A 15,180-nucleotide genomic window follows, 5' to 3' on the forward strand; every position below is an offset into this window, starting at 1 on the left:
CTAAGAATCAAGGAAACAAAATAGAGTCCTAGCTTCTATTGCAGGCCCTCTGAAACACAGTCTTTGGAAGTGGGACCCATGGACACACACTATAAACAAACATTCTAGGTGATTTTAATGCAGGTGGTTCTTGGATCATACTTTGAAAGATGTGATGAAAGGATTGATGTAACATACATAAATCAGGGGTTCAGATATTTGGGGATATACTGTGTTTGGGTTTTAAGTGGATGGTTGGTGAATTAAAATTAATTTTTCTAAAACTTTAAAAAATACACGATTAAAACTTCAACCATTACCCAAAGGTACCAAATGAAAAGTAAAAGGCAGCTGGGCACGGCAGCTCACACCTGTAATCCCAGCACTTTGGGAGGCTGAGGTGGGTGGATCATGAGGTCAGGAGTTCAAGACCAGCCTGGCCAAGATGGTGAAACCCTGTCTCTACTAAAAATACAAAAATTAGCCAGGCGTGGTGGCAGGTACCTGTCATCCCAGCTACTTGGGAGGCTGAGACAGAATTGCTTGAACCTGGGAGGTGGAGGTTGCAGTGAGCAGACATCGCCCACAGCCACCGCCTGGGCGACAGAACAAGACTCCGTCTAAGAAAAAAAAAAAAAAGGCAAAAAAAAAAGGCCTCTCCCCCCATAACCCCACATACAAAGACAGCCACTAAATCTTTGGGTATCATCCCTCCAAATGAGATGGAATATTTGAGTTAGGGATGAGTGAATTAATGGATCATTCAAATAAATGCTGAAGAGAACAACTGTAGCTTTTCCAGCTTTAGTAGCTTAAGGCTCAAAGTTTTCTTAGAGGCAGGGGTCACAGAGAGCATGCTTAGTTTTTAGTTTAATTTCAAAGAATTTTCTAGAATCAAATAGCACAGCAATAGAAAACAAACAATTGCATAATGAAATTTTACCTGTATGTATCCCAATCAGTCTCATTAATCCAAAGTGGTATAATATCCCTCTCATAAAAGTATATGCCAAAGTAGACTTACATTTTCACTAAATTCCAACTCTCAATGACCCGTTTCCCACAAACCATCTTTAATTCTTACAATTCCTTCTAACTTGTATACTGAACCTTTTCGACAAGCCCGCTGTTTCCATTCTCATTTCTACTTTCCTTAGCAACCTGGATTCTTCCCCTCACCCCGAGGGTCATGATGTAATTTGTATTTGTAAAACCTTCAGAAAGGACATGCCTGTTTTGCTGGCTACTGTATCCTGGCAGGTAGTACTTGACTACCAATTGTCATGCATGACATAGTGGTTACCAGCACTAGCTCTGTCTCCAGGCTGTCTAAATTCAAACCGACTCTTGCCACTGAACACCTCTAACACCTTCAGCAGTTTCCTTAACCTCTCTCGCTTCATTTTTCTTATGTGTAAAGTGGGTATCTCATGTAATAATCATGTGAGGGTTAAACGACTAGCAGCGAAAGTGCCTGGCATATACAAGTATTCACAAAATAATTAGGGAAGAAAGAATGACACAGGAGGGCAGACCATCATGAGAAGGGACGTCCTTAGCATTAGTTAGGTGCAGGAACGGTAATTCCTAACAACGTCCTGTTTCTTGCAAGGCATGTGGCAAGGCACACGGAAATGGTATGGTGCAACAGATACAAACCCTTCCAGTGAGACTAGCAGTGGGAATGGGCATGGAGATGGGACTGGGACCAGAAGTGCAAGTTTTGTAGGGATTAGAGATGTATCATCTCCTTTATTCTGTAGACTGACGGGGGAAAAATACCTGGTTCCAACAGGTGAAGTTGGACCCACTTGTCCACGTATGTAGTGGACAAAACTGGAGACATGAATACAAAATATTTGGCTATTTTTCATACTTGGTGGAAGTCAACGTCCACTATTATCTTTGAAGAAGAAAACATTTGGCAGTTTATAACACACATGTAAATTCTGTTCAGGAAAACTTAGACTTGGTTTGCTCATAAATTCCCATGTTTAGCTCTCCAGTCATTGATGGTTCTCAGCTCACAGGATCTTCATGAGGTTGAATCTTTCTAATTAAAGTATGTGTGGCCGAGTGTGGTGGCTCACGCCTGTAATCCCAGCACTTTGGGAGGCTGAGGCAGGTGGATCACCTGAGGTCAGGAGTTCAAGACCAGCCTGGCCGACATGGTGAAACCCTGTCTCTACTAAAAATACAAAAATTAACGGGGCGTGGGGGCAGGCACCTGTAATCCCAGCTATTTGGGAGGCTGAGGCAGGAGATCACTTGAAGCCAAGAGGCGGAAGTTGCAGTGCGCCGAAATCATGCTACTGCAGTCCAGCCTGGGCAACAGACTCCATCTCAAAAAAAAAAAGAAAAAAAGAAAGTATGTGTGAAAGGTCCTCAACCAATACATCCTGCACACTATTTTCCCTAAAATATATCAGATATGATAACCTCATAGCCACTTTAGATGGTTATGCAGTCCAGGAAAATTATAACTGGGGCCTTTACATGAAGACTATCCAGAGCCAGTGCCATCTGACCATTTCTTAGCCCGGATTCAACCAGACTAGCTTCTACCTGCCATTCTGTGATGGTTAGCTCCGACAGGGTGGGTGGGTGAGTGCATTCTACAAGGTCATTCTGACTGCCTTCCTCCAATCCTGCTTTGCATGCACTAAGATTCACAAACTACACTGTCTTATTTTACTCACTATTTTGAAAAGCCGAAAACAGTTCCTTCAAAGAAGAAAATAAAGAGTAGGTAGACGGAGGATAAGAGCCCAAGATTTGTCAAGCTATCATATGGGCAATGAACCAATTTGTTTATCGTTATAAAAAAGGGAGTTGGCTCATTACTTATCTATGTTTCCATTACTAGGAAAACCAAAGCAGAAATGTATGTAACAGGAACATGAATATAACACACCCTTTGGTGTACACTGCACCTAATGCTCTGAAAATGTTTTGATGTTTGTGAGGAAAATCTGAACTCAAGCAAAGAAAAAAACCAGGAGACAATATGATAAGAGGCATATTTTATTCAGTTTCCCAGTAAGTCAATTAGAAACATGCACTGCTAAAATGCAAGTTACAGTTCAAATGGTACCACAAATAATTAGAATATACACTGAGCATTTTCAGAAATCAGCTTCCATATCTTGATCACTAAATGGAAAGGTTCTTCAGAACAGTCCCTTCCCCTATATACAGAAGGAGAAGAAAAATTAAGGATGCCATAATGACATCTATCAGAATAACTGGAAAACATTTTAATTTAGCATACATTATTGACATGTAAAAAACAAATGAATTTGTCATGAACATTTCTATAAGGAAGACATTCCATTAGGAGGAGAATGATAAAATTCATGTTGAATATATGCTGGAAATAGGATACTATTAAGAAAGAAACACATTTATGAAGCCCAATTGGAAAAGATGTCATTATAACTAAAGGAGGAAAATTACATTTGAATATATGGCTGCTTTCCTATCTTCAACATTCAAAAGGGCCATTTCTTAACTAATTTGCCTAAATTTTATCATGTGTGATTCCTTTGTTTCATCTCAGAGATTTCATTTCTATCCATATAGCTAGAGTTCTGCTTACAAATGATAAAATACAGGTAAAGCATAAAAGGAATGCAAATATGGAACAAAACTGAGAACATTACATTTCACTTCCTCTACCACATACCATAAAACATTACATAAATATTTCATATTGAAAAAAAGTCCTGAGTACTTATTTTTGTTAGGAATAAAGTGGTACTTAATAATGGCAAAACATTTCTATTATTTTAAAACAAAATTTTGAGACAGTGAAATGAGATAGCTATTGGGGAATGAAGAAAACGGGATGCATTAATAACAATTTAAGGGTGAATATAAGATGCTCCCCCTGCTCAAAACCTCGAAATTCCAACCTCATTTCTGATGACCTTCAAGAATAAAGTCTATCCAGAGTGTAAAAAATGTCTATGCTTTCTAGATCTCAACTATTCTCCCAACCCTAGAAAAAACTGTAGCATCTTTGAATAGTAGTCCATACCTAAGACTTTTATGAGTCCTCAAGTCTGACAATCACTTGATACCATGTTTGCCATAAAGTATAATATGGCAAAAACTTTATGGCAGATAGCATTTGAAAACTATACAGCTACTCTAAAAGATGAATGCAAATTTATTAAGGAGCATTCACTAAAGAAATTCAATCTAGTAGGTCTTGCAAAGTTCCAAATTGCACCTCAGCCAAATTACAGAGTGTAAGAAAATCATGTATACGAACATAAGACAGTTTATAGGGTTCCTTTCAAATAGGTAGTCTAGATATGCTACACTGGGCCATAAAAAACCCACAGTATCATCTTCATTTCTCTTAAAAAAAAAATAAATAAAACCAATGGCTCTGAGTATTTTGTCTATTTTAAGACTGGAACACTGGTTAATAATGAGGTTCCTAAAGGGTAAGTTGGGGAATAGATACTAAAGGAGTTGAACAGTATTCTTAATATTCCAGTTTCTATTCTTTTGCATCTGCCTAAAGCTGAAGACTACTTTTAGATATATGCTATTCTGGTGGTTGCTGTTTTTCTAAGATCCTTAAGATCCAATTTTGACAACCATGTGTTAATGTGGAATCTCAGCATCCAAGAGCCTTTTACATTACTAAAGTTGACCACTATTTTTATTTTAGGGAAGAAGAAACTGGGGGAGGGGGAGAGGCAGGAAGTATGATAAAACAAGCACTTTACAGATGAACACCACAATAGCACTACTATTCTAAATACCAAACACCAATAAAACCCAAATCATAATGCTGAAAACTAAAAAATTAGACAAAAACTAAATGAAGGATTGTTTTTTAATAAATCTTTTATAGGACAGAAACCTTAGCTCATGTCTTCTGGTTGTCATCATCTTCCACTGAGCTGCACCTAAAACACAAAGAACAAGTAACAAGCAACTTCGTTTTTAAAGAACAGGTAATAGTTTTGAAGGTATAAGATGAACTGTTTCTAGTGGAACTTACTTAAAAAATTATATAAAATGAAGCCATAAACATCACCAGAAGCATCAAATTGTCAACTACTTTGGGTGAAAATAACTACAAAAGACTTGAATATGCAGCATATTATCACCAAAATAAATAATGGTGGGAAAATCACTACCCGTTTCATTAAGGTAGAATAGCTGCACCTGTGACGCCTTATTTAAAAGGCTTCACTCTACCTGAAGATGAAAATCACCTTGCATTTATTTTAGTAAGTCTAAACCGTGAAGAGACGGGGTGTAGGTTCAGAGGTGGCTTATTATATCATCTATCACCTTCCTGGCTGTAGTTCATTTCATGTCTTTAAATGGAGCAAAACCCACCAGAAGAATGCTGCTATTCTGATTTTCCATTCTTGAATGCACCAAAATGTGCATGCTTGTTGTAATTAGGTGCCTGGGTGAATAAAAAAATCCCATTTACAATTTAAAAATATTATTTATACCCCTAAAATCTGATTATTTTCCATATTCCTCAGGGAGACAAGCAATAATTTTACCCCCCAAACAGAAAAGATTACATATATTTCTGAAAAATTCTCTTCTACCATGTTAATAATACAAATTCCTTTGTGTTGCAAAACCAAGTTGATTTACACGATTTTGTCTTAAATTGTTGCTAAATGTTTATCTACACATGCTGTCAGAAATAACCTTGTTAAGAAGGTGAAGCTGGTGTCTCAGCAAATCAGACCCCTTGGAGAAGGCGTTGAATGGCCTGTGCCCCGTTTTCCTTTTTCTCTTTCCGCACCATCAAAAGGAAAAGTGAGAAAATAGCAGAAACATTAGTTAAATCCTGAATTATACCCCATAACCTACAGGAATAATCTCACTACACTGAAAGCTGACAATATTTGTAGGATTTTTTGAAATAATTAGGATCCTAATTATTAATAAACTGATAATTTTGGCTAGGTTTACATCTTTAACTAATAATACTTTCAATTAAAAACTTTCAGGAAAAAAACAAAAGGTTGCTTTTAATAACTATTTATGGTTTACCTGACTTACCAGCACTGAAGACAAAAACTTTTAAAAATGGCTACAAATGCCTTGTTCACAAAAGACTTTATTATCTAGTGATGCATACTGAGAACATACAGAAATCTGCATGGTCCACTTCACATGCAGTAGAACAATCTTCACTTTACAATAAGTGAGTGTCAACTGTTTTATGCAATAGACAACACTTTAAAGTCACATTCTTAAAGAAAAGTTTCATTTACAAAAGAAATAAAAGGTAAAGAAGCAATTACCGCTTTTAAAAAGCAGCTGCTTTGTTCAAGAGTGGAAGGTTTATGCCTGTATTGAAAGACAACATGATCACAAATAATGAAAACAATGAACAAATGAAAAACACTTTTACCATAAAGCAGTACACTTTCAAAATGACATACAAATAGTTAAAAATTTCATTACGTTGTCTATCTAGCCTTTAAATATGAGGACTTTCAGAATTAGGCCTCAACATCTGTAATTAGTAAATGAAAACTACGCATTGTTTCTATGTCACTAGGAACTATATTTAACAAAATGTATATAAAGTCTATAGCAAGTTGATTTTAAAAAAGTAAAGTTAATAAGAAACAGTACACTGAAGGCGCTCTATCCATCAAGCGCGTTCTCTTCCAATTTTAAATGTGATGAACAAACAGAAATTGTAACTATGCCACAGTTGCAATGCCAAAAAATAAAACAAGATCAGTTATCACACATGCAGGGAATTCTGCCACAAAGCTAACATCCCTCATTTGTCAGTTGTTCCAATAAAATAACATCTTAAAACACCAGAGATGTTGATGGTTTAGCTTACCTTCAGTGTACTGAATGCTGCACACAACCTGCTTTAAAAGGAGACCATCCCTGCAGGCAGGCTCAAGAAGGAACAGACCCCTTTCGGCACTGACTACACCAAGGGCATGCTGCTGTGGCCTGCACACACACACCTAGGAAAACGTGAATATAAACAGCATTTATGCTGGCCATTTTATCTCAAGACCAAAATGAAGCCAAGTCTGCTAAAAACAAATCAACCACCCAATATTACTACTCATTTTATAACAGATGCTTTTGTCTTTATGTGAACTGCAACCATATACATTAGCACTGTAATTTTGTGCAGTCTTGGCAATTTAAAACAGTTCTACAGTGAAATTTCACGTAAGACACAAAACAGATTAACTAACATTTCTAAAAGAAATATCACCCTTGGTGTTAATTCAAATATATCATGCTTCCTCAAATTTGCTGGAGAAATATTTATAAGTTTATATACATTAATAAACTGCTGTGAAATTTCTTCAGTCTTTGTATTTACTCAAACCCTTGGAGTTTCTTCATCTTGTTTAAATTTTTTCCTGGATGAAGGCATGCTGTAGGGCCTGGTTGATGCTAATTCGTTTAGCTGGGTCCAACATCAGAATCTGGTCCAACAAGTCCTTTAGCTGGTGTACTTTCTTACGTTGGTCTTCAGGAAGTCTCTGGCACCCAATCAAGTCAGCCAACAGGTCCTTAGTTGGATTAATGGTGCTCATAACAGTAACTTTCTCCTAAAAATAATTTTTAAAATGCGTATCTCTAAATAAGTTACTAAGCATATATAACTTAAATCAGATTGTTTTGGGGTCAGTCTATAAAAAATATTAAAAATATACATATATTAAAAAATATATACATAGTGCATAACAACATTTTGGACAATGACAGACTGCATATGTGACAGTGGTCCCTTAGATTGGAATACCATATTTTTGCTCTCCTTTTTCTATGTTTAGATACACACATACACTTACCACTTATGAAAGTGCCTATAGTATTCAGTCCACCAACTTACGGTTCAGGTCTGGAAGCAAAAGGCCATACTACGTACCTAGGTGTGTGTGAGTGTATGCTGTGGTTATGCGATGCATGACTGTGTATCATCATCGTCTATTCATTTAAAACTTTGCTGTGGTTTCCTCTATGCTCTACATCTTTTTAAAAGGTAACCAAAAAAATTAAAAAGTTGACGTCAACTCTGGGCCGGGTGTGGTGGTTCACGCAATCCCAGCACTTTGGAAGCCCAAGGTAGGGGGATCACTTGAACCCAGGAATTCGAGACCGCCTGGGCAACATGGCAAAACCTGCCTCTACTAAAAATACAAAAATTAGCCAGGCATAGTGGCACACAACTGTAATTCCAGCTACTCAGGAGGCTGAGGCATGAGAATTGCTTGAACCCGGGAGGCAGAGGTTGCCGTGAGGCAAGATCATGCCACTGCACTCCAGCCTGGATGACAGAGAGCAAGACTCAGTCTCAAAAAAAAAAAAAAAAAAAAAAAAAGGTCAACTCAAAAGTTAGCAATGAAAATTAACAATAAGCATTTGCTGTTTGCATTGTACTTTCCCTACCCTGAAGTGGTAAGTGACAGACATGCGAATAAGTTGATACCATGAAGTGTTATTAAGAGCTCCAGCAAAGACAGGGACATACATAATAATGGGACAAAAAAAGGAAATCATTACTTCAATCTGGGAGTTTTCGAAAGGCTCATACAGAATGTGTATTTCAGCTGAGGCTTGAAGATAAATTTTTTAGGGGGTTGGGGGTGAGGCAGCACAGGAAATGACTAAGCTCAGGGAGGTCTGTTAGCAAAGGCAGGAAGGTCTGAACCAGCATGCCTTCTGGCCAAATGTGGAAGGGTGGGGGTTCTGAGTCCACTGAAGAGAGGTTTCAAAACCGAAGGAAGTTGGATTTGTCATTCTGAGGAACTTAAATTTTATTATTTCAAAGGTAACAGGGAGCCAACAAAGGTTTTTAGGCAGGGACAGGAACATGATCAGATTTGTTTTCAGAAACATCACTTCAGCAGCAGTAAGAAAGCTGGATGGGAAGCCAGACCAAGAAAGTAATCCAAAGAAGATGTGACGAGGGCCTAAATATGACCTAAAATAAAAACAAATTCATTATGCTAGAAAAACATTTTAAAATCCCTTCATCTTTTCCATGGCCTAATGTGTTTTATTTAGGAATTGGTCAACAGCAAAAAGGAAATATTTACTTTTGTGTGTTTTGTTTTTTTTTTTTTAAATTCACCAGCTCCTAGTATGATTTAGTACTCAATTAATTAACAATAAAATAACTACTGAATGCTGCATTTAAAACACTTACCCTCTCTGTTACTTTATCAACTTCTATGTACATGAAGTTGAGATTTTGATCAAAATGCTGATCTTTGAACACACCTTTTCGAATCATCTACAAAACAAAACAAAAACTTGGGTTTTGAACTATTATGAAACAGTCTGGCCTACTAACAATTTAAAATACAATAAGTCAAATAAGTATTTAGTCTCTGTAGGTTTGTTTGATCTCAGATTCCCTTGATCCCAGGAATTCATTAAAATCTTTGGAAAAGCAAATACAAATGGTCTACCTAAAACCACTTAATAACATGAAATTATATTTGTCCAGGCAGCGACTTAAAACAATTATAACATCAAATTGTGCTTTCACTATTTAAAATTGGAGAGTCAACAAAGACTTTAAATTATTTGTTCCTAAAAATATTACAGAACTAAGGTTTTTTTCTCCTTGGCAGTTAGGTAACCTAATGCCACTTTATAAATTACGTTCCAACAGCCCTAATATGATACAGGTCAGACTTCATTACAATTAATACCAACATAGCTCATTTTTATGTAACTTATTCTAAAAAAAGTCCAACATAATAGAATTTGGACAATATGTAAAAATCAGCCTGGTCAACACAGCAGAACTCCACCTCCACAAAAAAATTATTAAATAAATTAGCTGCGTGTGGTGGCACATGCCTGTAGTCCCAGCTACACTGGAGACTGAGGCAGGAGAATTGCTTGAGCCCAGGGGTTTGGTTCGAGGCTGCAGTGAGCTATAACTGTACTCCAGTCTGGGACACAGAGCAAGATCCAGTCTCAAAAATAAAAAAAAATAAAAAATAAAAGCGATACAGGCTTCTGACCTTTACGAAAAACGTGTAAATCTTTTAGAAATTCAGCAAATAGGCTGAAATCTTAAAAAGCTAAGTTATGGCAGGGTGCGGTGGCCTATATACACTTTGGGAGGCTGAGGCAGGCGGATCACAAGGTCAGGAGATCGAGACCATCCTGGCTAACACTGTGAAACCCTATCTCTACCAAAAATACAAAAAATTAGCCGGGTGTGGTGGTGGGTGCCTGTAGTCCCAGCTACTCGGGAGGCTGAGGCAGGAGAATAGTGTGAACCCGGGAGGCGGAGCCTGCAGTGCGCCAGGATCACCCCACTGCACTCCAGCCTGAGTAACAGAGCAAGACTCCTTCTCCAAAAAACCCAAAAATAATAATAAAATAAAAAGCTAAGTTATGGCCCTCAGACACTTTAATAGATGCTTAAATTCTTGCTTCATGTTAAACAGAAACTAGTATTATAGCTGAAGTATCAAGGGTGAGTTAGAAAGATATTAAATAAATTTTCTTGGTACCTTTCTCAAATAACCTCCAATCTTTAATTAATTAATTAACATCAAGTTCCTCTTAAAGTTATCTAATATTCACCTATTCATTCTCTGACCACTAAGCACTTTCTTATATTTAACCTAACTCGATCTACATCTTTTTCCATTCTATCTTCCAAAGATTTTGAAACTTTTACCAATAAAGGTGCATTCCCAAAATATTGCTGCTCTCTGTCCATCATTGAAAAAGTTCTCTTATCCTTAGCTCTCGGCTGATTAGAACCACTAACTGAAACACCAGAAAAGGGAAAGACCCTAAGAAATCATGATAGCCATCTACCCACCTTTCTGAAATTGTTGTTTTATATTTCACCAGTGGTGAGCAAGTATCAGCAGTCTGTCAGTTTATAAGAAACTAAGACCTTAAAGAAGCTCATGCTAATGTCTTACCTTATTTGGCATCTTTCCTTTGAGATCCATCGCAAGCTTCAGCATATGGTTATTGGTTTTGCCAGGAAATAAAATTTTTCCAGTATAGAGTTCGTATAAGGTGCAACCTACAGACCACATATCTATGCCATAGTCATAGCTTTTACCTATAACTGAAAACAAAATCAAAGTTTTAATATATGAAGACAAGGAAAACTGACTGCTATTAATTTTTATTTCCACTAATGAGGGGCTACCTTAGCTTGGACTATAATCACAATCTTAATGCCTTAGTTTGACAATTAGTTTTGTGTTCTTTCCCACTAATTCTTAAGAGACTCAAACTTAAAAACCTTAAAAAATGGAGGTGTGGGGGAGGAACTTAAAGGGCAAAAGAAAATATGTATTTCTTCTCTTTTCTCATTTCACCTTTGGTGGAGGTGCTAATCAGCCTCAACCAAGGCAACAGGAAAAAACAAAGGTCCCATACAATCCATAAATGTGATAATCAGACCTTGAATAATCAAGAGCAGTCTTCTAAAGTCGAGGATTTTCCACAACTGTTTTGCTACTCTTTCCCGACATGATCAAGACTCCTGTCACAACTACCTTCATTCCACCTGAGGAGGATGAACTTGCTACGGTTCCCTTCCTCAGGAATGAACTCGTGCAGCTGCTGAAGTGTGATGGAAAACAGTGCTTAGACATTAAGTATGCGGTTTCCACCACATATGATGGCCCAGGTCAAAGAACATTAAGAAACTTACTGATTTCAGGAGCACGATAAAATCTACTGACAAGATAAGGTGTTATGTCATTATCCGCAACATGTGAAGCCGACCCAAAATCGCAAAGCTTTAAAATAGTTTTTGATTCATTAACCTGCAAAACATTTTTTCAACGGAATTTAATTCAAGCCAGGAATAATTAATACAAATAAATAAAAATTATTGGCTTTGAAAAGTTATATTAATTCCAATACTGACAACAAAGACACTCATTTAAAAGTTCCTTTTCTATTTATTTTTAATTCAATTTCCTATGAAAAGTTAATATGTATCAAATATTCATTACAATGAGTAGAAACTGTTTTTCAGTGAGGACATGGATACCACAAAGTACATTAATTTTAACAACTGCATTTTTAAAAGGGTGGGGTACTGAGAGAAAAAGCTAATTTTATGAAGCAAAGCATCTTCTAAAAAGACCCTGAATACCTGAATAAAGTTTTATTACTAAGGACTCATATTTAAGTTAACTTTCAGTTGCCAGAGAATTACGATGGCAATGAAAGCAGAAGGGTGATTCAAATTAAACTTGGACAAAAACAAAACATTCTTCATCCGAAGCTGCTATATCATCCCAAATTTAGCAATCACTTCAAGTCTAAAAAATATTAGCCCTTAAATATAAAGAAGGTATTAGTCAAGAAAATGTTAAATACATCTGGCAAAACTGATAAACACGAACTCTATATTAGTCATTTGTTTCTTTTTTCCTTTGTAAATACTTCAACATACACAGTAATAGTGACATCTGCTGAGAAAGGCTGGAGTTGCTCCCATGACTGCTGCCACTCATGAGTCAGAAGCATGTTCAGGATTAACAAGTGAAGATAATTCATATTCCAGAGTCCCTTCCCCCCTTCAAAAGAGACACACACAAATTCCGAGTTGGGACTTGAACTTGGCCTACTGCTCCCACCCCAAAGCAGCATAACACTTTAGCCTTAGGCAGTCTCTGTGGGGAGATTGGACTATTATAAATGATACCCAGAGTTAAGCTATTAATAGGAACAGAAATGATTATTTTTAACTCCCACATTGATTACCATTCTTTTCGTCTTGGGAATCAGAAAAGCAACTTAAAATAGAAAAGTTCTTTTAAAACTTTTTAAAGTATAAGTTGAATTCAGCTACTTAAGCAGTTTCAATACCCACAGAAAACTTAAGAAACATTTTAAAATTAGAATCTTATCAGTGGAACTCTTGGGCTGGCTAAAATGCCTTAAATAACAGCAGGGTATCCATACTCATATGCACTTCAGTTTGCTACACAACTTCTACTCCTGCCATGAGGAATGTGGTACTTAAAAACCACACTGATGCCTGAAATCACGAGCTAAAGGCTTTGGACTTCCATTAACAAAAATCAGCTCCGTCACTGAGGTCTATTTTTCCCTTCCCCAGGAAGAAGGGAAAACATTTCTTAAATGTATGTGAAAACCTATACTAGTTTAGCATTAGCTTTTAAAAACAAGAGCTTCTTCTATGACACTGGCAAATGTGTTATTCTTTAACCTCCACAATGGTTACAAAGATGCTCACTGTAAATGACCTTTTAAATTGTACATGTTTTGTATATTCTTTGACATGAACCATGTATTTCACAATTAAAAAACGAAAAATCGGCCAGGCATGGTGGCTCACGCTTGTAATCCTGGCACTTTGGGAGGCCAAGGCGGGCAGATCACGAGGTTAAGGAAATCAAGACCATCCCGGCCAACATGGTGAAACTGTCTCTACTAAAATACAAAAACTAGCTGGGCGTGGTGGCATCTGCCTGTAATCCCAGCTACTCGGGAGGCTGAGGCATGAGAATCGCTTGAACCAGGGAGTCGGAGGTTGCAGTGAGCCAAGATCGCGCCACTGCACTCCAGCCTGGTGACAGAGTGAGATTCCGTCTCATAAAAAAAGAAAAAAAAAATTGAGGTAAAAATCAACTATGAAATTGGCCACACAAATTTACAATTCATTTTTAATGCACTTACCATTTCAATGTAATTACTCAGCTCCCTTAACTCCAAGTTACATTAGATATACAATACAATAATAATTCAGACCAAATATAAAAATGGAATGCACCTCACTACTAATGTGGCTGTCTGGAAGGAAATATTTTAAGATATTAAGAAAAAAGAAAAAGAGAAATATGAATTGAAGAGCTTAGTTATTGATAAAAAGTCCTTAAACTTCAATGAGATCACCATTTTTTAAAGAATTTATTTTGGCCAAGTATGGTAGCTCACACCTATAATCCCAGCACTTTGGGAGGCTGCAGCAGGAGGACTGCTTGAGCCCAGGGGTTTGAGACCAGCCAGGACAATACAGCAAGAACTCATCTCTAAAAAAATTTTTTTAAATTAGGCAGTCGTAGTAGCATATGCCTGTGGGCAGTCCCAGCTACTGGGGAGGCTGAGGCAGGAGACCTGCTTGGGCCTAGGAGTTCGAGGTTACAGTGAGCCACTATGGCATCACTGCACTCTAGCCTGGGTGTCAGAACAAGACCTTGCCTCAAAACAAAACAAAAGAAAAAATGAAAAGTATTTATTTTGTTATAGCTCCAACAGTTCCCAATAAAGAACACCCTATTAGTCTTCAGGATCTCTCCTAGGCATCAACTGTAGGAGAGTTGATAAAAAGAACCCATTTTAAAAAAATGAAATGCAGAATTTTACCAGAAGATAAGCTGGAATTCTCCAATTTGTGAACACGACCCAAACTGAAGGCCACAAAAGAGGGTGAAGTAATGGGGCCGGGGAGGGGAGGAGTGTGTGTGTGTACATTAATCCCATCACTATAATATGTATGTATTTCAAAATTTCAAAAACATATACATTGTGAAATCTGCACATCACCACCAGAGGTCATTAGTGGAAGAGGATGAAGATTGCAAAAGGTGAGAACACACGGACACACAGGGGAACGATACACACTGGGGTCCGTCAGAGGCTGGAGGGTGAGAGGTGGGAGAATCAGGAAAAATGGCTACAAACCCTCCATGACACAAGTTTACCTGTGTAACAAGCCTGCACACGTAACCCTGAACTTAAAAGTTTAAAAATAAAATAAACTTCAAAAGCGATGCCTTTAAATAGAATACCTAACCACAACTGAGCTTTATTGTGTTTGGGCCCCCAGGAGCCACAGCTTAGGGAGCTATAAAATTAGCAAACAGAAGAGCAGGAACACTCTTTATTTCAAAACAGCAACATGTGCAGCATTTTTTTAAGATAACAGAAGAAACTCATTATTACTACATTAAAGAATTCCAGGATTGGTGCATCCTTTAAATCCATCAATCAAAAGAGAAAAAAACGGACAACTGCACATTTCCTTTTTCTTCATACTTGTCAATAAAATTTCACTGTCCGATTTCCAAGAAAGATAAAAATTATTAGTCACTTGAAATAGGTGATTAATATACTGAACTATGCTTCTGTCATTTCTCATAATAATCATATTGCTATTAAGATATGTATAAGATGCACAGTGCAGCTTGA

General features: G+C 37.2%; 1 protein-coding gene across 19 annotated transcripts in view; it reads right to left on the reverse strand.

Annotated features, from left to right (window-relative positions):
* Positions 1 to 2,987: 2,987 nt before the first annotated feature.
* Positions 2,988 to 15,180, reverse strand: part of PRP4K (pre-mRNA processing factor kinase PRP4K) — a 43,460-nt gene continuing 31,267 nt past the window's right edge. Inside the window, exons 12-21 of one of the 19 annotated variants that reach the window (XR_011624108.1) lie at positions 11,666 to 11,780; positions 10,920 to 11,071; positions 9,170 to 9,256; positions 7,295 to 7,568; positions 6,833 to 6,965; positions 6,276 to 6,321; positions 5,674 to 5,760; positions 5,344 to 5,416; positions 4,859 to 4,904; positions 2,988 to 3,167 (exon numbers count right to left, since the gene is read on the reverse strand). Coding sequence is in view for 1 of the 19 variants with exons in the window: in XM_011750799.2 (XP_011749101.2) it covers positions 7,365 to 7,568; positions 9,170 to 9,256; positions 10,920 to 11,071; positions 11,666 to 11,780 (558 nt within the window). In the remaining 18 variants the exon portion in view is untranslated. Of the gene's footprint in view, positions 7,569 to 9,169; positions 9,257 to 10,919; positions 11,072 to 11,665; positions 11,781 to 15,180 lie in introns of all 19 variants that reach the window. The other 18 variants (XR_011624109.1, XR_011624110.1, XR_011624107.1 and 15 more) reach the window with 18 other exon arrangements.

This window comes from Macaca nemestrina, chromosome 5, assembly GCF_043159975.1.
Source record: "Macaca nemestrina isolate mMacNem1 chromosome 5, mMacNem.hap1, whole genome shotgun sequence".
NCBI classification, from domain to species: domain Eukaryota; kingdom Metazoa; phylum Chordata; class Mammalia; order Primates; family Cercopithecidae; genus Macaca; species Macaca nemestrina.